At 37.2% G+C, this 26,189-nt stretch overlaps 2 protein-coding genes and 1 long non-coding RNA gene across 3 annotated transcripts; 2 read left to right on the top strand and 1 right to left on the bottom strand.

Moving 5' to 3' along the window:
- Positions 1 to 4,926: 4,926 nt before the first annotated feature.
- On the top strand, positions 4,927 to 6,358 carry LOC136279267 (uncharacterized). The gene is made up of 2 exons (XR_010716785.1): positions 4,927 to 5,997; positions 6,162 to 6,358. It is a non-coding gene; the product is annotated as an uncharacterized lncRNA (long non-coding RNA).
- A 4,857-nt stretch (positions 6,359 to 11,215) lies between these two features.
- LOC131774151 (uncharacterized) lies at positions 11,216 to 12,619 on the bottom strand. The gene is made up of 2 exons (XM_066162841.1): positions 12,445 to 12,619; positions 11,216 to 12,072 (listed from the first exon to the last, which is right to left on the bottom strand). Exons 1-2 carry the CDS (start codon positions 12,617 to 12,619, stop codon positions 11,327 to 11,329), a joined length of 921 nt encoding a protein of 306 aa, XP_066018938.1. The 3' UTR covers positions 11,216 to 11,326.
- Positions 12,620 to 18,000: 5,381 nt separating this feature from the next.
- Positions 18,001 to 19,260, top strand: LOC131794043 (uncharacterized). The gene has a single exon (XM_059111550.2). It carries the CDS (start codon positions 18,001 to 18,003, stop codon positions 19,258 to 19,260), a length of 1,260 nt encoding a protein of 419 aa, XP_058967533.2.
- The last annotated feature ends 6,929 nt before the right edge of the window (positions 19,261 to 26,189 follow it).

A 26,189-nucleotide genomic window follows, 5' to 3' on the forward strand; every position in this document is an offset into this window, starting at 1 on the left:
ATGTATGCGCACAGCATCTAGTTCTCTTTGCTCACTTTTACAAAGTTTTTCTCACTTGTTTACTTTGATTTATTGAACTTCATAGATTGCTGTCTAAATTGCATATGAAGCAAATTTTGGTTTCCTTTTTCTGGCTGGTTGTTGTATTTAAGGTTAGAAATTATTGGTCTCAGTTCCTGGAGACTCAATGACCATTTTTTATGCATAAAATGTAATACTTTATACACTGTTGTACATTATAAATTTAAAATACATTATACTTAGGACACTGAGGAATAGTTCAAATGAAGAGCCAGGAGGCTAAATAGCCGCTAAATTTGGATTGGGATTTTGTGACTGGGCAATATGTATTGGTCAGCATACGGAGTACCATGCTCAGAAAAGCAGGCTTTGTTTTTGATTAAAACTTTTTCCATTTCTGCTTGGGTGGGTGCTGGCACTTCTGGTTCAGAGTGGGACTTTCAGTGATGACTTTGATGTTCCCTTATATCAAGATTCTCTATTGTTTTGTCAAGGTCAGTTTTTATTTTCTTTGCAATTGTTTGTTCTCCAGAGTTATTGCACACTCAAGGTTTACAAATTTTTTGGGAGCATATCTGGTGTTGTATCCAAAAATACTGCTTGCATATTGAAAATGATTTTGGAGTAGATCCACTTAAGCAGGCCTTTCTGCTATAGATGCAAAAACTTTAAAGCATTGTGTTGATACAAATTATTTACTGTTAGAGTATCTAGAATGTTGAGCAGATGGAGGGTGCTATCTGTTTGTTTATGCAATGTACCAATCACAGTGTGATCGATCAATAATTGCCAAGAAGATGCACATGTAAAATGCATCTTCTGCTCTTCTTTGTCAACCAGTGTTTAGTTGGCAGTGTGGCTGTCACTTGGGATTGAGATTGACAGAGTATTCCATGATTAATCACAACTATTCCCTTGAGGGAAATGGTAAGTGAGTTGGCACAACTCTTGCATCTCCAGTGTCTGAACAAGTCATGTAAAATACCATCTTTCTTTCGTTGTATTGTGAACCACTAATTACCTGGGGAGTAACTGAGTTGATAAAGATTATGTTAAGTAAGAAGACAGTATTGAAAGGAAGAATGGCAATTTGAAAATCCTGAAAGGTTTCTCTTAAAAACTAACAGAACTCCCTATAAAGGTCTTTTATAAGTGAATAGTAATTGAAATAAAATATTCTGGTGTGATGTGGTCTTTTGGCTGGGTTGACTGAATTTGTGAGGAAGTTGAATCCGTGATTTACCACATTGGTTTACATCAGAAGCATTCTTATGCACCTTCAATAAAATTTCCCCTAAAAGAAGCTTGGAAAATTTGACTTCAAATGATTTGAGGTCATTGAAGCTATGTTTCTATGCATCATGACTGCCTAACTGCTGGAAAAGTTGCCACCTCCCATGAGGGGTATATTCAGTGCCTAAGAAGCATCCTTTGGCACATGTAGATTTATTAAATTTTGGACCAAAACCATAATTGAAATTTGAAGTTTTTCCTATAGGAGCTGTCAAAGTAGTATACACATTGCTTGCACAAAATGCTTTCAAGTTGGAGTCAAATGTTTTATAAACAGTTACAAATGTAAAAACGATGATAAAAATGCCTTTGTTCATTTATTAATCTTCTCTAAATTTGGACCATAACACTTGATGATAATTCTTTTGTTAAATTTTCCCTACATTGTGATTTTGAAGATATCTCTTCCTTGCCCATTTTTTGATGTATGGAGACCATGACTATGCATGATTGTATTAGTATATTAATAGAATCACCCTCATAAAATTGTGAAGATCCTCATCACTATTCAAAGCTGATGTAATGCTTGCCAATCAAGCGAAGTATTTTCAACTATAAGGGGTTATTTGAAATGTGCAGTAGTACATCATCATAGAATAATGTACTTTTGTTCTATGCCACTATCCAGTTTTTGTTCGACTGTGGACAGTTTGTTCTGACTGGTTTCCAAAATTGGACTTTACTTAAGTTTGCTCTTGGCTTTGTAATTGACAGGAGAATCTTGATTAAAGTAGTAAAATATACAGGGCATCACAATGCTTGTGTGATCAGACTGTTGTTAGCATACTATGATATTTCCACAATAACCAACAATCAATTTCTCAAGTGTCTGTGAGTGCATGGAAAAACATTTTCTGCTTTCCCCAAAGTTAATTAACATAGTGAGAAACTTAAAAGTTTTACCTTTGCTTTTGCTTATTCAGTTTGCACAAGTGTTTCACCTGAGGAGATCTGTGGACTCTATACTTGTTGTGTAGCACTTGTTACACTTGTTGTGTAGCACTGACAAAACAAAGGTTAATTGTAAAAGTGAAATAAGGTTGCGTTTGATCAAAAGGATATTCTTTATCGATCATCAAATCATTTTAGATTGTGTTAAAAAATAAATCAGTCAGGGAAAAAGTTATTCTAAAGATATAATAAAGTAAGAATAATAATTAAAGAAAAATTATCAGTAACTACTACATTACACAAGTATTAAAAAAAATAGCATACTGAGCCAGCTTAACATGCATCGCCTCTCTACCCTGCATTGAATTGAGGTCTAATCCATAGCAAAGCCTCAGATGTTAAACTTCCTGTCCGGATGTTAACCTTTGTGTCCAATTGTCCTCACAGTAGAAGTGACACCATTAAGCAACAAACAGTTGGCATTGAAAAAGTGTTGGCATGAGGTCTTTAGCTTTTCCACTTGCTCAATGTGCACCTCAACTGTTGAGTAAATGCCAGTGTGAAGTTTCACAACTGACCCCTTTGAAAGAGAGTTGATCTTCAGAACTTCCTATATCAAAGAGGCAAAATGCCAACAAGTACTTTGATTCAAGCCTTGTGAATCCATATGAGAATGTAATACCTTTCTATTGCTTCTCAGTGAACCACCAAAGAAAGGCCTTGTGTAATCTCCCATACTTGACCTTGTCTTCCAGGCACTTCAAAACTGCTAGCAGAGGGGAACTGTCTAGAAGATCAGAGACTGTTGTTTCTGCCTTGAGGTGACTCTGGTTTGTGTACTGCATTACAAGAGAGTGCAGCTGAAAACCAGTTCTACCAAGCATTGTTTGTGCTATGTAGAGGCTCCACCTTGAGTAAATCAACATACTTCCCTGACAGAGGAACAAATTCTTGTCTCAACTTGTTTTGAGCAATAAATTTGTAATATGACTTCTTTGTTTGCCCATGGGATCTTTAAGTCTTTCCTTTGACTTTTCCACTTTCTCTGCAATGGCCAGTCTCCCGGTGTACTGCCATGGTTACCATGTTGCTTTAGGGCCACCAATAAAACCATGGCTCCCTTGTGTGTTTGATTAACATTGGCAAAAGGTGGAAAGTAGGTTGCACAATTGTTTAGTTCTCGTAAGTGGGATGAAATCCATTTCATGTCAGATGGTATCAGTTCAAATTTGAACAAAACCTGCTCTCCTATCTTAGTGGTCAATGTCTTCTCTTCAATCTGTTCCATTTCTTCCCTCAAGTGATTTGAGTAAGATTTCATGAGTGGATGATCTTCTTCACAGTTGGCACCAGGGAGTAAATTATTATCATCACAACTTTGTACTCTGTTCAGCAGGTTGAGAAAGCTAACTAAGTATGCAGTGACTGTGTCATCCTTGCCAAATGGCACACCATCTGCCCCCACTGCTACATACAGTACTCCTCACTCAAAGATCACATCCATCAGAATATTTTATTTCAATCACTATCTACTTACAAAAGACCTTTATAAGGAGTTCTGTTAGTTTTTGAGGGAAAAAATTGCCATTTTTTCCTTTAATACCATCTTCTCACTTAACATAATCCTTTATCAACCCATTAAACTAGCCAGGTACCGAGAGGTTCACAATACAAAGAAAAAAAGATGGTATTTTACCTGACTTATCCAGGTGCTGGGGATGCAAGAGTTGTGCCCACTTACCTACCATTTCCCTCCAGAGAATAATGGTGATTAACCTTAGAATACTCTGTTAATCTCAATCCTAAGTGACAGCCACATTTCCAACTAAACACTGGTTGATAAAGAAGAGCAGAAGATGTATTTTACATGTGCATCTTCTTAGCAATTATTGATTGCTCACTTTAAAACAAACGTGAGGGAGTTTTACCTCACTGTTATTGATACATTTCATAACCAAACAGATACGCCCTTCATCTGCTTAACACTCTAGAAATTTGAACAGTAAATGTGTATCAACACAATGCTTTAAAGGCTTTTCATCTACAGCACAAAGGCCCGCTTAAGTGGATCCCTTCCAAAACCATTTTCAATATGTAGGTTAAATGCAACACCAGATATGCTTCCCAACAAAACTTGTGTGAACCTTAAGTGTGCAATAACTCTGGAAAACAAACAGTTGTCTTTTCAGGAACTAATCTTTGACTAAATCCCTCTAGACTTATTATAACTTAAAATCTTCAATTTCTCTGAGCAACACTCTGAACATTTGCCTTATAATATCTGCCTTATCATTATCATTATCATGATTACTATTTTCTTTTAGTGTAGTTCTTTTCTCTCTTGTTCATTTAATTCAAGCAACTTCTGGCCCTTCATTTGTACTATTTCTCAGTATTCTAAGCAATTTGTATTTTAAATTTGTAATGTATGACAGTGTATTAAGTATTACACATCATGAATTAAAAGATGGTCACTGAGCCACTAGGAACTGAGACCAACAATTTCAAACCATAAATACAACTACCAGTCAGAAAAAGGAAACAAAAATTTTCTTCATAAGTAATTTAGACAGCTATCTACAAAAGTTAGTTCATTAAAAAATCGAAATGATTAAGTGAAAAATAACTTTGTAAAAGTGAACAAAGAGAAGTAGATGCTGTTTGTTATACACTGTCAGTCATGTATATGCCCTTTGCAGATTTAAGAGATGGATATAGACTTGTAGCACAATCATCATGCCCAAATGTGTAACATAGGGTATTTTCATGAAAATTTAAAAAGTATGCCAAAAATACTTTTATTTGCTAGATATACTTGCTAATTTACGTTCTAAAAAGAATTAGTGAAGATTTCAATGTTTGTTCGGTTTTTAAAGCTTAATTACTGATTACCCACAATCCTTTGCGGGCGTGGCATTTGACTGTATCATTAGATTTCACTGGCACGCAGCTCGTGTGTTCTTTGAGCGGCTCCTTTTAACATGTTCGGCTCCTTCCGAAATGTCCGCTGCAAGGGCTCGTAGTGCCACAGTTTCTTTTATTTCTTCGGGGGATTTTATTACGCCTTTCTTTTGAAGAACTTTTCTTGTCCTTGGACTAGATGAAATCGCTTCAAAAAATTCCGCCTTTTTTCCCGGAGTTTTTGGCATAGCCTCAACCGTTTTCTTCAGTGCCCTTTTCTTTGCCATCCTGTTCGGGAAAGTGGGTGTTGAAGGACTGGCAGTATCCTCATCTGAACTTTGGCGTATTTCTTGCCTTCGTTTCTCCCGTAATCGTCTTACTCTTTCTCTGGTTTGCTGCCGAATTTTTTCTCTTCTTTCCTCGTTTGCATCTTTCTCCTCTTGTTTTTTCTTTTTAACTGCAAATTGCTTTTGTTTCTCTTGCTGAGACCGCCGTGTCACGCCAACATTTGTCTGCTTCGTTTTGCGTTTGTACTCTTTCACGTCGGCAATTTTGCGCTCACGATTTCGCTTGTAGTACTTTCTGTCTGCTTCTCCTTTCTTCTAACTTTTGTTCTCTCCACGAGAAAATCAGGCGAAGTTTAGCGTTTTTCGAGCGCTATTTGTGCGGATTTCAATGTAGAGCGGGCTTGAAATTTGATCGTTACACAATGATAAACACAAAGCGAAAGTTACTTTAGGTTTCCGATTTAGTTTGCTTTGAATATCTTCGTTTGTATTGTATGTATGGCTGTAAAACTTTGGGGATTTGTAGTCGAACACATGAACTTTGCTTGGGAGTTGTCTCAGCAGCCGAGGTGAAGTAAAAGCTGAAATACGGGCATTTTTGCAGGTAAGTGGTGTTTGATTTTCCGTGTTTAAAAATAAACAATAACATCGTTTCCGAAACCAAAAATCACTTATTTCTTCTTTGCAGTTAGCTCTTTTTAAAAGTTAGTTTAGATGAGGGTAAGTAAGTGTTTGAACCTTACTCAGACGAATCAACTTTCTTTGTAGGCGTATATTCAAGATGCTAGACCCGCACATGTACCATGCAAAGCTCTGTTGGATCTGCTGCGTTACACAAGCAAACAACAGCGACTGTCTTCAAGTTTTTTATTCCTGTTCTTTTAAAAACGAACATTTAACGCTGTCTCTTGGCATAAGGTGTATTTAAGCCCTACTCAATAAATGAGCATAATGGAAGTTTCTAATTGATGTTGTTTTGAGTACGAAATTAACCTTTATTTTCGGGTTTATGCAAATGAGATGTTACGCGTTACATTTATAATTTGGGTATATTTTCCAGTATCTTTAATATTTTTCAATTCTTACATTATTCCAAAAGGCAACACAGTTATTTTTTATTAAACTGCAATCATCAGAGAAGCAAAATGACAAGTTTGAAAACAATCTGTCCATTGCTGATCAAGATATTTTCAAATATTTCTGAACAACCCTGAATGGGCGTGATGATCATGCTACAAGTCTATAGTTGTGCTATTGATAAACAAATTTGATGAAAAGTTTTTACATCCATGACACAAAGGCCTGCCTAAGTGGATCCCTTCTGAAACCATTTTCAATATGGAAGTAGTATTCACGGATACAACAGATCCCTTGCGAAATGGATTTTGGAATTCCTAGGAATTCCTAGGAATAAAGGTGTGAATTTTCATGGTAAATTCAGACTGGGAATTTCCAACCGTAACAACTCTGGTTCTAAAAACCTAGAAATTCCTAGAAATTCCCAGAAATTCCCAGAAATTCCAAGTTTATAGCCAACAAGACTTGGAATTCCTAGGAATTCCAACTCAGAGAACCAATGACTTTCCCTGAAAAGCTGTAAATCTAAAAAATTCCTAGGAATTTCTGGGAATTTTAGGAATTTCTAGGAATGTTTAAGAATTACTGGGAATTTTAAGCAAAAATTTGAGGCTAATGATATAAAATAAATACTTTAAATTAAAAAAACCCAGCTAAAATTCAAGTATTCAATGGAATTTATTAACAAGCTTAATGAAGGCTTACATTTAAAATATTTTTGATTAATTACTAACATCAACATGTGGTAATATTAGGATAAAATTTGAGTAATTTTTCTTTTCTTGAAAACTTCATATGGATTAATCCTCAATTGCAGTTATTCATATAAAATAGTCCTAATCAATCATTAAATTTGGTTGACACAATTTGTGAATAAAATCTGTTGATTCTTTTCCATAAAATACAATATCTTAAATTATATTTGAAAACCAAGCACTCTAAGGAGTGAAGGGGTTAATTACAGTTAAATAGAATTGATTTTTTAATTAAAATCTTGTTGTAACTGTAACAATAAATTGGAATGAAGTTATCCTAAACTGCAAACTTAGCTGCTGTTTGTATTTTTTCCCCTGGGCTCACAATAAGTTGGCCTTGAATGAGGTTGTCTACAAGAAGCTTGACCATTTTGTATCTGGATTCCATGACATCTGAATTTGAAAAAAAATATTATATATATATATATATATAATATATATATATATTATTATATATATATATATATATATATATATATATATATATACATACATATACATACATATATTTATATATATAAAGCTCAGACCAGGCCTTTAAGATAGCTATAAGGAAAAGGGCATTCATTGGATTCTCAAACTGAGAAATCTCTGTTATATTGAGTGACTTTTATATTGGAGTTAGTACATCTCTCCCATAGATTTTACTAAAAAAAAGGGCAGAATACATTATTTTGTTTTTACCAAGGAGGGCTTCTTTATGTAATAAGGTTTGTTTAATAACAGTTCCTATTATGAATCTTGAATGTTCCCAAACCTGACTAAAGGAATCTTGTAACCTTACTGATAGATTTATTTCATTGTAAAGCATAAGCTTAAGAAACTGCGGCTTGCAAGTGACCGATTCGATTCTCAGAATTATTCTAGTTTCAGTTGCACCGAGCGTTATGTAAGCTTAATTCAACCCGTTACATCTATTCTTTTATAAGATTTTGATCACGTAACGAATGTCGCAATTTTTACTCACCACAAACTTTCAAAATCGCAGCTTTACAGATGGTCACTCGACCCTTGTTCGTACTAGTCAATATGTCAATGTCAATTGTTGTCCCTTCTTTTAACTCCACGGCGCCAACGACTTTCTTTTCTTTTACAACACTCACGCTGTTCTCTTTTTCCCCATTGAACTACAATAAAAGCTATCTTTAGAAATGTTATATTAAGCAAAACAGTTGAGGAAAGCGATCAACCGATGAAAAGTACATTCAAAGATAAGCGCCAAATGGAGTCTTATTTGTTTCCGATCACGGGCATGATCACGTGGATCTTTAGGACTTGTAATTGGCTAGCAAAGTGAATCCGCTGGCTTGCCGATTGCAGTGTTAATAGAAGCGCACAACTTTATTCTGATTTCTCCGACCAGTTCTCTGCTTCTGGACGATGGATACCTTGGTAATATAAACAATGATGTGAGCTCACTCTATGTAGAAATAATCGACAAGAATCGATCGTACTACAAATGCACGATTTGTGGCCGAAAGTCGTCGAGGAAACAAAGACTCGAAACTCACTTGAGTTGTGTTCATGGCAAAGGTGAGAAATAACACAAGCCAATTACAGTTTTGAATGTGACTACAAATCGTCTTTTACGCTCATATTTATAAAAGAAGGATACCACATTAGGAAGTATAAGAGATACGAGGATGATTCCAGTGTAACAGTACCTAAATCTACAAAGCTTGACCGTAGCAAGCGTTCAGCAATACGTTCCAACACCGCCATCTCGATTCCTCAGTCAGTCGTTTCCACTGAACTTAAAGCATAGGTGACAACAGAGTAGAGTGCGTCTTACAAAGGAGAAACATTTGTACAAGAGACAGAAGTAACTATATGCGATAACAGAGGTGCGTTGGAATTCTGGTCCACAAATAGTTATGCACTTTCCGAAGTATAAAACAATTTTGTTGATAGCTGACAGACAGAGAAGAACAACAAGTAAACTTTAGAGCTGTTGTTATTGAAGTGTGACTTGCACTTTTCTTTTGGATATAGAAAAGGACTTGTGTTTTGCACCAAAAATAAAAAGATGTAATATTTTTTGGGAGATCCAGTGATTGGGACATTTAAGAAATTAAGTTATGAAAGGAAACTTGGTTTGTACTTCTCACTACTAACAAGTCTTGTTTTAAAAATATTTTCAGATCAGAGTTTCAAATAAAGTAAATTGAAGACGTCATTTAAAAGGTGCTTTTTCTCAAAGGGAACATTGACTACCTCTGTCTTGTCTGCATGCCAAATGTTTGCAAAGTGTGTGGATGATCCACAAGTATTGAAACTCTTACAAAAATGTTTTGTAAGAATAAAAACAGCAAAACAAATTACAGCAATTAGTCACGAAAACAGAGCAAAAAACTGAAAAAAAAACAGCAACAATGAAAAAAGAAAGATTAATTAGGTGTTGAATTTGTTTGTCTAAGGCATGAAATTTCTACTAAAGCTTCTAAAAGCTCTACTGAGCTTGACTGTTCCAAGGTTTTCTAACAAAGGCAATCAGTAATGTAGGTTAGGGAAGTAACTTATGTTCATAACTAACAAAGGTCTTTAAGTGTAGATAACAATGTAATTATTGTTAATTATTGTGGAAGTTGTGTACCAAGGAACAGCTAATGAATGTTTGATGATTTCGGCACATCAGTGAACATGAGACAGTAATTTGCATCACAATAAAAATATTTTATGATCATGGAATCCAAGAGTCCTTTGAGGTTAGAAAGCAAATCTGTGATAAGAGTACATTGGATTAATTGGCAATTTCCATTTATCATAATTGACTGCTGGTTCATGAGAAAATCTATGTTAATGTAGAGATTTACTAAAACTTAGTTTAAATAATAAATTTCTTGATCTTTAAGTTATAAACATATACATGTATGTATATCTCTTGGTAAGTTTTGTATAGCATACCTTTTATTGAGCCAAAGTTTTAAGCCTCTGAAATTACTCCTTTTCATTAAACCTTCACATTCAAGGTATTAAGAATTTCTTAGAATTTATGTGGACTTCAGGGTATTTAAATTGCCTCAAATTCAATTCCCAAAAATTCCCAAGAATTCCACCCTTCTTCAATTATAGGTAGTTTGTATAGCTGACAATTCTTAGGAATTCCCAGGAATTCCAAGTCCTCACAAAACTGCAGTCTTCCTTTCCCAGAAATTCCCAGTAATTCCAACCTTTTTAAATCAGAGCTAATTTGCATAGTTGGGAATTTTTGAGAATTCCTAGGAGTTCCTAGGAATTCCCAGAAAACTGGGTAAACTGCGTAAATTTATCAAATGAGGGAGAAAAGAACTTCACTTAAAGAAAATAGTAATCATGCAATTTAGGCAGCTATCTATAAAATTTAGTAAGTTAAAACAACGAAGTGAAAAAAACTTTGTAAAAGTGAACAAAGAGAACTAGATGCTGTGTGCCATACATTGTCAATCATGTATGTGCCCTTTGCAGATTTAAGAGATGGATATATTTGTATTATTGATAAACAAATTTGATGAAACGTTTTACATCCATGACACAAAGGCCTGCCTGAGTGGATCCCTTCAAAAACCATTTTAAATATGCAGGTAGTTTTCATGGATACAACACCAGATATGCTTCCTGACAAAATTTATGAAAACTTTAAGTGTGCAATAACTCTGAAAAACAAGCAGTTGTCTATTTAGAAATTAATCTCTATGACAAAATCCTTCTAAACTCATTATAACTTAAAATCTTCAATTTCTCTAGGCAATACTCGGAACATTTGCCTTAATATCTACCTTATTATTATCATCATTATCATTATCATGATTACTATTTTCTTTAAGTAAAGTTCTTTTATCCCTCATTTGTTTAATTTAAGTTACTTAAGATGAGTAGCACAGTAACATAGCCATTTGCTGTAATGTAGCAAACGTTATTTTTTCACTTTTTATCACTTTTTGACTTTAATTTTGATCAAAATGTACATTGTAATCAATATCTGTAAATATTTTTATTATTTTGCATTAATAACACTAATTTTGGTATTATCCACAATCCCTTGTGGGCGTGGCACATTTTTGGTTTTTCATAAAATCTTAAGAAAATCAATGGAAAAATGGAAAAAAAGAGGTTTTGTAATTATTAGTTCACATTTTCTTTTAAAGGGAGTTTGTAAATAGACTTTCGTCCTCTATCTCTGACTGGTAGGTCACTGCAAATGTGACGGACAGTAGCAGCATGTACAAACGCTTTCCATTTTTCGTCAATTGTGAAGGTCATGTCATGAATGTTCTCCCTTATGTAAAAGTGCCCCTTAAGAACTCTGTAATAATGACACTGATAGTCATCTGTGACATTACTGTCAAGTTCTTCAACTCCATCAGAAGTGACCTGAAGGAGATAGAAGTCGTAGACAGGATCATCTTCAGCAGCTATCGCAACTGTACTTCCTTTGCTGGCCAGGTCAGCTATGTAGGAAGCAGTATCATGGTCTAAAATTGGTGCTTCAGTTGCCTGTCGAGTGGTTGCCACATCACCCTCTCTGGTTAGCTCCACCGGCTTCCATTCATCAAGCCATGCCTTGTTAGTGCAGTTCTCCTCATCATTCACAATGCAACTGATGCAGTAACATGAGCGGTGTCGCACAAACACCTTTCCCTGCTGAGGGGTAGTTTTCACGCAATGCAGTTTTCTGATTCCTTTTAATTCTGTGAATTTGCGTCCAGCTCTATTCCTGACAACAGATCCCTCCCCAGAAGATGGTACAAAATGGAAGATCCTGCGCTTTAGCTGAACTGACTTTGTTCTTGCTGAGAAGCTTGATGGTGCTGGCTGGGAACACTGGTGATGGTAGCTGTTCTTCTGAGGACAGCTTGGCTGACTTTTTGCTTAACGTGAGAACCTGCAGCATCCTGTTCTCCCTTGGCATGTGAGGTCTCGAAGTAGATTCTCTGGATGGGAAAGCCAAAGTCAGCGAGTGAACATGAAAGATCACCAATGCTGGTGTTGGAAAGATCTGCCCCTGCAAACTCTGTATGGACTCCCCTGTTATTGTCTGTGTAAACGAACCATGTGCTTTCAAAGAGAAGCTGCGAAGGAGCGGATTTCGTGGAAGTTTCATGAACACGGCAGCAATGGCGGAAAGTGTTTCCGCGTCGACCAAACGTAAATTTCTAGCGTTAGATCTAACGAAATGGGTTGAAACGTTCTGTAAATTTAGCTTAATACAAGCCCATTCCAGGAGAGGTGAGCTTGTTTACTCAACTTAACAAGAATCGCGTCTGACAACGGATCTACTGGTGGATATGTGATGGAATTAAGCTCAATATGGCCGTTGCGAAATGTGTTTCCGCGCGTTTTATTTTTATCTGGAAAACATTCTACTTGACGATTCAACTTCAGCGTTGGTTTGTAAATATTATGATGTATGTCCATTACATTTTTGTTATTAGTTTGTTGCTTACACAGTCGAAATTATCATTATTGCTAGTTTTGCACACTATGGTTGTTTTAATAGTTGCAAGCGTTACATTGTTCAGTGATAAAAACAGACGTTTATAACTTGCGTTGGAATAAACCATTCTTGTTGCAAATCATACTGCCTGTTACTTTTGTCATAAACTACTAACGGCCAAAAAATAGTGGCCCCATGTGCGTTCTATATTAAGATATTTCATTTTTTTTCTTCCGTCTGATACATTTCATGTTACGCGTTACACCTAGAAATTCAGGAAATATTTATTTTTTACAATTTTCACTTTGTCGCAAACCTTGTTTTCTTTACACCAAAATGAAGTAGGATAACTAAGCTTATATTGTGGAAAGTGTGAGATTTAGAGGTTAAACCTTCCCGAAGATATTCGTTAGCAAAGGCACTTGAGTCCAAAATGGCGGCGTGACTGTTCTACTCATCTTAAGTGAACTAGAAGCTGACTTGAAAACTTAGCAGCTAAATAGCCTACTGGCTCCTCATTTGTACTATTTTTCAGTGTTCTAAGTAATTTAGTATTTTCAATTTGTAATGTATGACAATGCATAAAGTATTACACATCATGAATTTAAAAAAATGGTTACTGAGTCACTGGGAACTGAGACCAACAATTTCAAACCTTAAATTCAACTACCAGTCAGAAAAAGAAAGCAAAAATTTGCTTCATACGCAATTTAGGGAGCTACCTATAAAAGCTAGTAATAACTAAATGATAGAGAATCCTAATGAGGGACTTCAGGTTCCAGAGAACTACTTGGAAGTCTTTACTGAAAGTCTCACCACAAAACCAGAAGTGCCAGCACCCACACAAGCAGAAATAGAAAAGTCTTATTTTACCAAAGCAAATGCAAAGCAAAGCCTGTTTTGCTGAGCATGGTACCTCCGTTTGCTGACCATTACTTGTTACCCAGTTGCAAAATACCAATTCGCATCTTATCAACACTTTGGAGCTAGACCACCCCTTCTGTGTTGCATTATAAGAGTGGGTAGTTTTTTCGAAATGGCGCGGAAAAAGTCTGCAAAGGCTTCTGGGTTCTTCCTTATTGGGATTCAGTCTATATCTTAGTTTTTTGTTGATAAATGATAAAGGCAATTGAAACTTACATAGCTGGAAAAAAAATGGTATGATAGGATGCAAAAATGCAGAGCCAAGTAATGGTGGTGAGGGCCTTAAGTAATTATCTTCTATGAACTTTTTTTGGAGTGTAACGAGTAAGAACAATCTTATTTAGAATGTAGAATAAAATGTTTCCTTCTTTATACACAGGAATCATACAGTATTTCTTTCAGCACACCGTTACCATTTGATCCCCAAGTGGTGAAACTATAGACTGTAGGTCTGACAATTCAGCGAGTGTAGGATACGCCTTCCATCGTCCAATGTCTAATTGCACATTTTCAGATTATAGGTCCTTAAATTTAAGGGGTTCATTGAGGTTGTTTAATGAAAGAAGTATGAATACATCTGACTTTCTCGTCCTAAAATTACCTTATCATACTGTATGCTTTGGTCATAGCCAAACAATTTGTATTAAGTCATTGTCATTAGTTGTTTATTGTTAGATGCATGTCCAGGTATTAAGGACAATAATACATTTTTTTTGGTTATCGCAAGGTATTTACTCATTTTTGTTGTCTGGTACATCTGATCAGACAAATGAGGCAATCATAAAAATACCTAACTGTCACTAGCCATGCAATCTTGGATATTCTCAAATAGTTTAATTATACCCACTTCTAAATTGCCTCAAACTCTGGCAGACATAAATGATACATGTGCTCAAGAGATAAACTGGAGCAAATGACCCAATCAACATAATGGAGCCATTTGGCACAAATGATCAAACAGGTAAAAGCGAGTCAAGTGATGTAAATTAGCATCCAGTAGTCCAAATGACCTATTTGAAGTAACAAATGACCTATTTGGCTCAAATATTCCAACCAGCATAAATAGCACAAATAGCCCAGCCGATACAAAGTACCTAAATGGTCTAAATAAACCAATGACCTAACCAACCAAGATAATCCAAATGGCTGAAATGAATGAAGTGGACAGAATGAACCAAGTGACCAAACAGCCATAATTTGCATTAGTTACTGGAATGTGTAACCAACACATACACAAGAAAAAACAGTCAATGGTGGAGATTACGGCCAGTTTGAAATATATACTGCCCAAAGTAATGTCTATGGGTTTTAAGATCTTATGTCATACCAAATGTATCCTGTTGAGAGCTTTCTAAATTCGTGAAATTACTTGTACAACAAACCTTTCACGTTGTGTATGGTCAAGTATAATTTTCATTACACGCAAGGATAAGGACAAGTATGTCAAGTATATAAAAGCGTTATACATCACGTGTAAAGCATTATACATCAATATATCGTTCCATATACTTAGTGTATACTGCCTCATTATACCACCTTATATTCGACATGTCATACAATGCAATTTGCCAAATACATTGTCATAAGTAACTTCTTTGGGTATGAAATATTATATCTTATTGGTTTTTTAGAGGGCACGGTAACGAATCCTGTAATCTGATTGGTTCTTTACCCGGTCAGAATTTTCCTATCTGCCCACGGGTCACGGTAACGCTTTCGTGAATCGCCGAGTACATCCCAACTTTCGTTGTCATTTTTCATAAATATACCTCGTTTTCCGGCTGGGCAGTATTTTAAAGCAAACAAGTCGGTCACTACCTCAAGCCGATAAATAACTTATGAATCCTCTCTTTTCTCTCTCTCAAATCACTTTGGTTGACAGAAAAATATTGGTTTCAGAATTAATTTGTATAAACAATAGTGTCATTACGTTGGTTGACAAGCGGCCTAAAAACTGTCTGCAATCAATTTTAATCGTTCACAAAAAGTACCCAGAAAGTTAAAACGTGAGGTATTTGGTTACAGTTAAACTGAACGATGGAACTTTCATTAATTTAATATCTGAATTTTCTCGAGAAAATTGTTAGTAGAGAAAGAGCGAGCTAAGTTTTAATTTAAGTTCTACAACAAATATAGGCTCCCGGTGAGTCTTTCCAATTCCGTTCAATTTGGACATTTGTACCGTAAATTACACAACAGAAACTGAAGGAATTTTTTGAGAAAAGGCCGCATTAAATTCCCTTGTGTCTCGTTGGAGTGTGCCGTTCGAATTTAGTTTTTGTGAAAGAAAGACCAGATTTACACACGCCATCGCAGCAAACAAACGAGCAAACTCTCACAACTTAAAAATAAAAAAAATTGAATTTACTCACAATTACTTTCCTCGCCGTTTACTTAATGAACAGAGGTAAATCTTCGTACATGAATGAATCGTCGATGAGAGTGAATAATACTTTCCGTTAGATCATTGACTGATTTTGAAGAAAACATTGTCGTGACAGTCCTTGCCAAACTAGTTCCGTTGTTTTTCAAATGCTCTTATGCTTTTTTTTTCTTACGCGCTCTCTAATTGACAGGTGTCAGATTGTGACAGATACTTGTAAAAATAATGTTTCAAAGTTTGTTTGGAAGCCTTTTAAATCACCTTTATCGTTACGGAAATGAAAATGTTTCGCTGAGGCATCTCTCTTTAATTTGCTTCACCTCTATTTTAACTACCATTTACTCGCTCAAAAATTGTTCAGTTTATGGAAGATCTTGCCGTATTTACAGCCCTAAATCATTCGGGTTCTTTCGGAAAGAATTTCGTCAAGTTTAAAAACAAAAAATATGTTATTTGCCGGCTAAGGGTCGGTCCGTATGGTGAAAAACTGTGACCGAGGTCTTGAAAATGCTGCCCTCGGCCTACGGCCTCGGGCAGTATTTTCAAGACCTCGGTCACAGTTTTTCACCATACGGACCGACCCTTAGCCGGCAAATAACATATATATACCAAATATGTCCAGTTCAGAGCTTCTTTCTAGGTATGTTAAATTACTTGTACAATTAACCTTACACTTTGCGTTAGGAAAGTATAATTTTCAGTACACACTTGGATAAGAAGGAGAGGTATACTGAAACGTATCTAATCCTTATACAACAAAATCATTATACACCAGTATATTGTGTCGTCACATATGTATCTAACTTAAGGTGCCGGATGCTATGGCGAATCAACAGACCAGAGAATTGTTACAAGAACGTAGATAATTGACGAAACAAGGAAGATATATTCCAAGTGTACCCACGGCCGGTTTGGCAGATATAGAGTCTGAAGAAAGTGCCATGACAGAAGAAAATTGTGAAAAATTTACTCAAACGCAAGGCAAAGAAACAGAAGAAGAAACTGCAAGATGACATTGCGCCCCTCAAGACACCCAAGAAGGAAATTCCCTCTCCTGGGACCCCTAAAATACCAGCGTGCATGAAGAAACGAGTCTCACCCACACCTGGCACCTCATCTACGAAGAAAAGACCCACTCCTTCAAACTTTCGATCTCTAATTAATGGATGATTATCGATAGCAATTAGAAACTTCCTTTAAGAGTATAAAAAAGGGTAAACTACCCACCAAAGTCAAACGCAAGACAGAATTGGATTGGTTAAAAGAAGGCGAAGAGGCCACTTTACGAAAACCCTTGAGAAGACAACTGGACAAAGACTGAGGAGTTCTAAGAAAACAAGAACCAAAAGAAAGGCTCCACCAAAAAAAAGGCAGAGAGGAGGCAAATTTGACATTCAAAAAACTGGATTGGAAAATCAGGAGTGGAATTTCATCCTTATTCTTCATCTAAGAAGAAACGTTATCAATTCTTTGGACCAGGCACATTTTTGAAAAAACGCTTGGATCGAGGGGATCAGGGCATCAATCGTTTGGATCGCATTGCCAGACAGCACGACACTGACTACTCTGAAGCCAAGAGTCTAGAGTATAATTGGAAAGCCGACGATAAAATGATAGCCTCTATTAAAAATCTTCCTGGTAAGAAATCAATGATGGACCACCTGGCGCGTTACATTATACACACTAAGAAATAATTGAAATTGTAATAACAAAACTTGTTTGTTAATTAATAAAAACTGTTATTGATTACAAATAGCGTGTCCATGTGTTTTTTATCTTTCAATAATGTATGACATTGTCTTTTACACCTTTAAACACTTGTTTGGCTGAAGGTCTACCTAAGGCACCGAACGATGGAGATGGACACAATGGCCGTTTTTATACTAGAGGACGCATTATCCGTCCAGACGGATAATGCGTCTCTTGTGGTATGCGTCTAGTGTAAAGACGGGACGAATAACAAGACGAACTACGAAAGACGAACGAGATATTCCGCGCGGCGAAAAAAAAAAAGAATGGGCACTAGTGTGCCTTGTTTGGCGGTAGAATTTAAAGATGGCGGCCGCGCCTGAACTTCTCAAATTTTTTTCCCGTAAGAGTAAGGCAGAACAAGAGTTTTTAGGTCACCAATATAGGTTAAAGGAAGAAATGGCAAAGAAAGGTTTTCGTAGGGAGATGGAGTTCGAAACTGAAGCTTCACAGCCCGCTGTTATGTCAGCAATCGTGATTACAAAAAGCGACAGAAACGAGCGTGGTCCTGATGAGTTGAGGAACGGAAATTGGTGGACAGACGGATATCAAAACTGGGATGAAGAATCTTTCAAGAAAAGGTTAAGGGTGTCTCGAGACACTTTTGAATTTATTCTAAGCGAAATTAAAGACCTTATCGTGAGGGAGCCCACTCGCATGAAGCCTCACCCTACTCCGCCTGCTACCCAGTTGGCTTTATGTCTATACAGACTAGCACACGGGTGCACGTTTTTGACCGTTGGAGATCTCTTTGGGGTTGCAGAATCAACTGCTCACATCATTTTCCAAGACGTTTGTAAGGCCATTGTGGGATGTTTGTATGACAGATTCGTTTACCTGCCAAGAAATCTACAAAAGTGGAGTCAAGAACTGGAAAATTTTCTGGGAAATTGGGAGTTTCCTTGTGTTGGGGCGTGGGATGGGTTTCATGTTTACGTAAGCACTAAACTTAAGAACTTTTACAGTTACAAGAAGAGGTATTCAGTTACAAACATGGGATTCATTGGTTATAACAAGCGTTTTATGTGGGCTGCAGTGGGCGCCCCAGGATCCACACATGACTCTAGGCTTTTAAGAAGTTGTGGTATTTATTCTGACATCGAATCTGGTCACGTGCTTCCTAACAGGTCTTTGAATCTTGACCCTCATGGGGAGATTCCGTTTACCACTGTGGGTGATTCAGCCTTTCCCAACCATTCCTGGCTTCTAAAACCATACAAAGATGGGACAAGGGTACCTAAGCAAAGGTATTTTAACAGGAGACTTTGCTCTGCAAGGGTAGTTTCTGAACATGCTTATGGAATGTTAAAGGGGCGGTGGAGAATTCTCTACAAAAAGACAGAATGTCATTTAGACAACATTTCCCTTATCATCATGACCTGCATTGCTCTCCATAATCTTTGCATCCACCGAAGTGATCCCTGTAACCCCAGGTGGAGACTTCAGGTCAATGAACTCAATCTGATTCGAAATGGAGATGCCCAAGCTGATGATGGAAATACAACAAGAGAAGCTGTTGCCAATTGGTTGTGGGATATCAGAGAGGAAAGAAATGCAGCCCCTTGATTCTGTATTCAAATTAATAACAAAGGCAAAAACTGAGAAACTGAACTTTACTTGATCCTTAGCAGATTTGATAGAAAACAGGTTTTGTTACATGTAAATAGATTCAAATTTGATATTCAAAATATTTTTCAAACATTTTCCCTTCACAATAGATATAGGAAATAATATTTGTTGATACATTAAGTATGAACCAGAAGTTTTGCTTTCCTTTCATCCATTAGTGTAAAAATTACTGCTATTTCAAGTTATTTTAAGTAATCTGGAAGTAAAATACTCTTTGCTAAAGCAACCAAACAACTAAATAAACTGGTAAAAAGGGGGGAGTAGGACAAAATCATAGGGAGGGGGGTCAGGTTTATTTTTTTATATGAAAGGGGATGGATTATTCTTGAATGCAGTATAAAATGACATGTATTAAGGCAAAAATAGGAGGACAAACAACAACAACAAAAATGAACATGAAGTTCTTATATCAACTAAACAAAAACAGCACAAAAGAAATACTTAATTGTCATTCTCAAAAACCGAGGTTGGTTAAAAGCTTGAGACTGCTTAACAGTCCGATATGAATTATTGGCTTGAAATATTATGATGAAAGACTTGAACTGGTATTTTTACCTACTTGACATAAGTTTTTACATCATTTCAAGTCTTTCAATGGTATTTCCAACCAATTCATGACAGTCCAAAGCAAAACAGCCTTGGTTTCAAAGAATAACAAGTATTTTTGCTGCTGTTTTCTTGTTTATTTGTTGTTGGAACTTCTTGTTAACCTCATCCTCATAGAGGGCATACTGGGGCAGGGGGTGGGGGGGGGGAGTCATAGCCTAAAAAATAACATTTATTTGAGGGGTGAGTCAAAAAGTAAATGAAAAATTTTCAGGGGTGGATCAAGAATAAAACTTATTGCTTAAAAAAAATTCCCTCCCCCACCCTTTACATAAATAATGACCAGTCCCTAACCAATACATCCAATTCTATAGAAGTGTTATAAAGTTGTAGTTCCGTTAAACTTTGTAACAATGGTTTGTTTCAATTACAGATCAGTAATGATGTTAGTGTCTGGATCACTGGTTACATTTTGGTACCTTTATCACAACTGACAATAAATGGATTACAAGTAAACACAACTGCCTGTAATAACATGTCTGAGGTTTCAAAACGCAAGAGGGAAGCTCATGCCCCCTTAAATTCACAGTATTGCTCAATAAAGATAAGTGTGATAGAGGACCCTGTCTATAGAAAAGAAAAGTCCACCACCAACTCCTCCATAAACATGAGTCCCCCACCCTTAATGGAACTCTTGCTAATACCAACGCATGGATCTTTGATCATTCTGGCTATCCATGTCTAAAATGTGGCTATCTTGGCTACCACTTGCCACTTGATTGGTTGGAGGGGTATGGCTATATGGCATTGGATTGTAATAAGGTACAAGAGGCTGCACAGGCATTGTTTGTTGTTGGAGATGCTGCTGTGCTCCTTGGGGTGGAGGATTTGAATATTTCATGATGATTTGAAGCATCTTTAGCTCATGCTGCCTATTCAATTCGGCTTGCTCTTTCTGAAAAGCAAGAAATTCAGCATGCCTTTCTTTGTCTGCTTCCATCATCTTTTCACAACGCTTTTGCTGTGATTCTCCAAGTGCGTGAAAACTCTTTGCGATCTCATTTATGGCCTGGGACTGACTTCTTACTCGTTTGTTACGACCTAATGGTTTTACGTCCAATGAATTTTTTAAAACTTTCCTTTTAACACCTTCGGTTCCACTCTCACTTGTGGAGGTTAACTCTTCCTCACCATCATCTTCCTGATAACCGCTATGACTTGTTTCTGTCTGCTCTTCGTCACTGTCTGTGTCTGAATTCTCATGAGACAAAACATCTCTTGCTTTGGAAGCAATTTCCAGGTTACCGTGGGTGTCCGAAAAAATTGGATTTATGATTTTGTACCACTCAGGCTCTTCAATTGGTGACTTACCACTACCTTTCTTGATGCGATCCGTGTATTTACGCCATTGATCTTTTAACCACTTAAATTTCACTCGAAGCTTTTCAACATCAATTCTCAGATGAGTTAAAGCCTTTTTCGATTTAGACTGACGATGTTCTCTGTCATTTTCTTCTTTAAATTCTTCGGAGGATATGCGCTCCTCAAAGGCTTTCTTTATATCCTCGAAGACAGGTTTGTTTGCAGTCTTCTTCAACGCAAGCGTGTCCAGTTTGTAAGCAAACTCGTTTGTTTCGTCTGCCAGAACAAGGGCGAAGTACTTGAGCTCTGTTTCTGTCCATGGTCGACTTCGCTCTTTTGCACTTGACTCCGCCATGTTGTTTTCTTGGGCGGATAACCGCTGGATTTTTTCCGACACGGTCTCATTTCTTAACGTTATTCGTCCGTTGCCCGTCTTTACACACAAAGACGCATTATGCGTCCAGACGAACTACCTTTCGAAGTGCGTCGTTCAAGACGCATTTCAAATGAAAGTTCGTCTAGACGTATATTGCGTCTTGTGCCCGTCTTTACACGAGAGACGCATAACCGGACGAACTACAAATGTTTGCCCAAGTTCGTCCAGACGGATAATGCGTCTCTAGTATAAAAACGGCCAATAAGAACATGCTTAAACCTTTGGCAATTTTGTCTGTTGTGGTGAGACCCCACTGTAATATTCTTTTGACAATACTCGCCGCCGCACCTCCTCTTTGCAGTTTCCTTGTCTTTCTCTTTCTCTGGGTTCTTATGGTTTACTAATGAACGTCACTAAACTTACAACCTTTTATATCCGTACGGATACGACATAAAAGTGTCTTTGTCAATCACGCATTTGTCAAACACTAAACCGTACTGTTTGACACGCTCGACAGTCTTAATTTTCTTTGTTTTGGTTTCCTGAACAAAGAAATAAGGGTTGGTCACGGGTATGGTTCTTCACTCTTCATCCAAAGGATCTGTAATTTCCTCCAAGACGTTTTGTTTCATAACTTCGTAATTCAGGTACCAACTTCCACGATAGCTCAGAGTAGATCGATGTACTGATGACTTGCCTTGTTTGGTGAGATATCCGTAATTTTTGGCACTGCCTGATACAAACTCTATCGCTCTGACGAAGGGCTAACGCTCGAAACGTCAGCTTTTTTACCCTTTACGGTGGCTAATTTACGTTTTCAACCCAGTTGTTAACACTAAATTACCTGCTATACTCTCCCACCGACGCAGCACCACAGTTTCTTTAGAAACTTACCCCTTGATACAAACTCAGTTATGTAATCATCCTCGTTCAATTCACTTGTCATATCACCGAGATAATCGCCTAATGTGATCGTGGTTTGGCCGGGTTTACATGAGAAGATGACAGAATCTGTGTCTTAGTAGAGGACTTGATCTCGTAAGGGATCTAGATAACGGTATAATTTCAAGCGGGCTTGAGTGGTCGTAAAGGCGGCGATGAAAATATTGGTTTACTTACCTTTCGAAGCGTCTTCGTCCACGTAGCTAAACACCACTTCTAAGACATCTTCTGAAAAGATGCGAATCGCATTGATGACCACCAATGAATTATTTAAATATTCAAACAATTCGTGAGGCGCTGTGACTGATTCCACCGCATGTTTATTGAGCCATTCTCCAAATTTACCCCAGAATGAGTTCAACATGAGTTTGGCTAATGAACGTTTGGCTGCATTCTTCCTAATTTTTTCAAGAATTTTTCAATTTCCTCAAGAATTTTCCAAAAATCTTCGGTAGAATTCGCGTCATCTTCGATTTTTAAATGTACACGGCACCAAAGATCCGCGTCTCAGATCAGCCTTTAAGGTAAGCACTCAACCCGTGGATTCAGTTCTGTTGTTCTGTTGTGTGTCGTCGGCAGTTACTATTTCAAATAGTTCCAATAAAGTTTAAACGTCATCGTGTGATATGTTGAGACCATAGCGCGATATCAATTTCACAATAAGCCATACGCAAGGTAGGAAGTAAATCGATAGATTTTATGACATATTTCGTGGCTAATCACACCAAAACGAACGCTTCCTTTCAATCAACATCACCTTAATCCATCTGTTATAAACTGTCGGCGAAAAAACGATGATCTCTCCCCAAAATCGTGTATTTTCGCGTCAAAACAAGCTGGCACAAGCACAAAGATCCGATTACTGGCAACTCATATATTGCTTAACGATACGGAAAACGTCAAACACTTTAAGCATTTCAAGAATTAATGAAATTTTCCTTTTGCGTTGACCATGAAAAAAGAACGTCGGCCAAATCCTACTGTAGGCCTGCCACAGAGAAGAACTACCACAACCCAATTACCTTGGGTAGTTGGACCCTTCTTGAACTCTTGCCTACACGATTTTACCCTGAGCAACTCGATACCTAGGCAATTCGAAATTGGATCACCCTGATTTAACTCAAAGTTGAAAATGGAAAGGAAATCAGAATCATTCATTTGATCCAACTCTCCGTTTTCTTAATTCGTAGGGTCACTACCACTTGTCAAAAGGTAAACTAGCTTCATTGGTTTTGCTTTTAAAGTCTGAACCTATCGCTACAATTTTAACGCTACTCTTTCAACACTTAGCTCAATCTCTAAACGAGTCTCTAGTTTCAGTAGAATGTAAGGTTTGTGTCTAACGAGCAGTTTTTGTTCCCATCATGCAATGATGCAATCATTCACAATGCGCTGACTCGTGCGACCTCGGGTGAAAAGGAAATAGGATGTTTTTGAGGCAAAAATCAAACCTCTAGATATCTGGTAAAAATGTCGGCAAGATTGCTTTCTAGAATTAGATTCAGGATAACCTTTTTAGGTTAATGTTAATGAAACAAGCATAACAGTTAAGAAAATGTATTCTTTAACTTTAAAAAATTGAAAACTTCTAATATAATATAACTTTTAATATAGACAAAGGTAAACGACGGCAGGAAATATTCTCAGTCAGCGTTTTGCATTAGGCGTCTTGCAAACTGAAAATCATGGCAACAATCAACAATCCTCCCGCGCGAACATTTTGATACATTTTATCTCAATAAGTTGAGAAAGATCGGTAAATCTCGATGAATTACAAAATATAACGCTTTTCAACAAAATATCGTAAAACGAAACTACAACGGCAAATAAGATGGACGGCAAATGCCTTGAAGATAAGAACTCAAAGTAAAACCAACCAAACTACCTGAAGCGCGGGAAAACGTGAAGGACCAAGTGGTGATTGGTTTAATTTTTGTTCCTGATTGGTAGAAAGAGTGGCGCGAGTTTTCTGGTCCCTGTGATTGGCGTATGAGGTCATTCATAACTTATGTCCTAAATATATTTCCATGTTTTTTGATATCGACAATTTGTTGTGATATCAAAGCTTCAATCCAGTTTAGTCACTTTTTGTCTTTTCATTGCCTGTCCGTCAAATTGTGTAATGAACTTGTAGCCAAAAATTACTTAATTACTCATTAGCTTACTTTTGCCGAGGAATGTTCGTACGCTACGTACGAAGCAGAACTTAGCACTCCTATGATTTTCTCATTTTCATATGTTCGCAAGCAAACTAAGCATCAACGACAAAACAGCTTGATTTCGAGCAGTTGAAGACTTGGTTTTCTTGGGGGAGGACGCGCACTTTTTTATCATTTCCTGGAAAGCTCCCGATCTTTGTCATTTTCCCATCTAGAACCTTTCATTTGCGAAGAAGTCTGTGCTAAATTCTCAGTCAGTGGTCAGCGCATCGTGGTGGCCAAAGTAACCGACAGCCCTCGATATATTTCCTGACAAGCTCCCGATCTTTCTTAGTCTCGTTTCTTGGACCTGTCCACCTGCTTTTGCAATCGCTTCGACTAAATGAGAGCCTGAAGCAGTCTATGGGCGAACGTTTATTAAAATCTGTCGATATCCTCCTATCTAGCAGTCTGCACACTCGGGCAGTTTCTCGCGCTTTCCTAAACCAGTGCAAAGGCGCCTGAAAACGAGGCAGAAGTTACGTATACTTGCTAATCTGTTGATTAGTTAATCATCTCGTCTGTTACGTCATCACGAAGCGCGAAAATTGCAACCCATCATTATAACTTTCCGTTGGTTGGAGCTCGGCTCTTTCAACAATCATTCGGAAGAAAATTCAAGAAAGTGATGGAAGCAATCAAAGAGATTAACCCTGTCCACGTGAGTACTATTCATTGTTTATTTTTGGGTACTTGAGGTGGTTAAAATAAGCTCCTAGCTATATTTCGTCGGACAAATTCGGAATTTGTCGTGAGCCAAGCCTTTGGGCTCCTGCGTACATTAAGTTAAGTTGTCTTTAAATGAGAAGAAAAAGAAGAATTCATATGTGCTGGAAGAGGAAGCGAAGAGACAAAGCTAAAAATTAAGGGGCGCAGGTCTTAGATAATCAAAATGCGTCTTTTGTACGAATAAAGCAACAGCACAACCATGGCAACAACAACAACAGCAACAACAACAATAGTCCTAGAGATCGACGGAATAGCACCGCTTCGGGAGGACTTGTCGGTCGTCCAAAATGGCGCATGGTAAGAACAAATCTGACTAGGTTTCGATCTTTCAGCGTTTTGTGTGGTAAAGAACAATGAGAATTCGGAAAGATTTTGTCGTGGTAAGTGGATCTTTTCACGCGTGAAATGAGAGTAAAATGCGCGCGCTTCATTCATGAGCAAAGTTGTCAAAAATTTGACTGTAGAATTGTAAAGGATATCAGGTAAGTGCAGACAAGAGATGGGCACAAAACGAAATATTTTTAAGACAACAGAGTACTATGGAAAACATTGCATGATGGAATTTCTGAACAAGGTTTTTTCCTATTCGTGTAATAGTACGGTATTTTTGCGCGCTCACTGGTTGGAGAAAGACTTATTTACTAGTGAGGTTTCGTTCATACTGAATTGCTAATTTTTGAGGAAGAAATTGAGATGAAAATGAGTGCTTAGAA

The sequence above is a fragment of the Pocillopora verrucosa genome, chromosome 2, assembly GCF_036669915.1.
Source record: "Pocillopora verrucosa isolate sample1 chromosome 2, ASM3666991v2, whole genome shotgun sequence".
Classification (NCBI taxonomy): domain Eukaryota; kingdom Metazoa; phylum Cnidaria; class Anthozoa; order Scleractinia; family Pocilloporidae; genus Pocillopora; species Pocillopora verrucosa.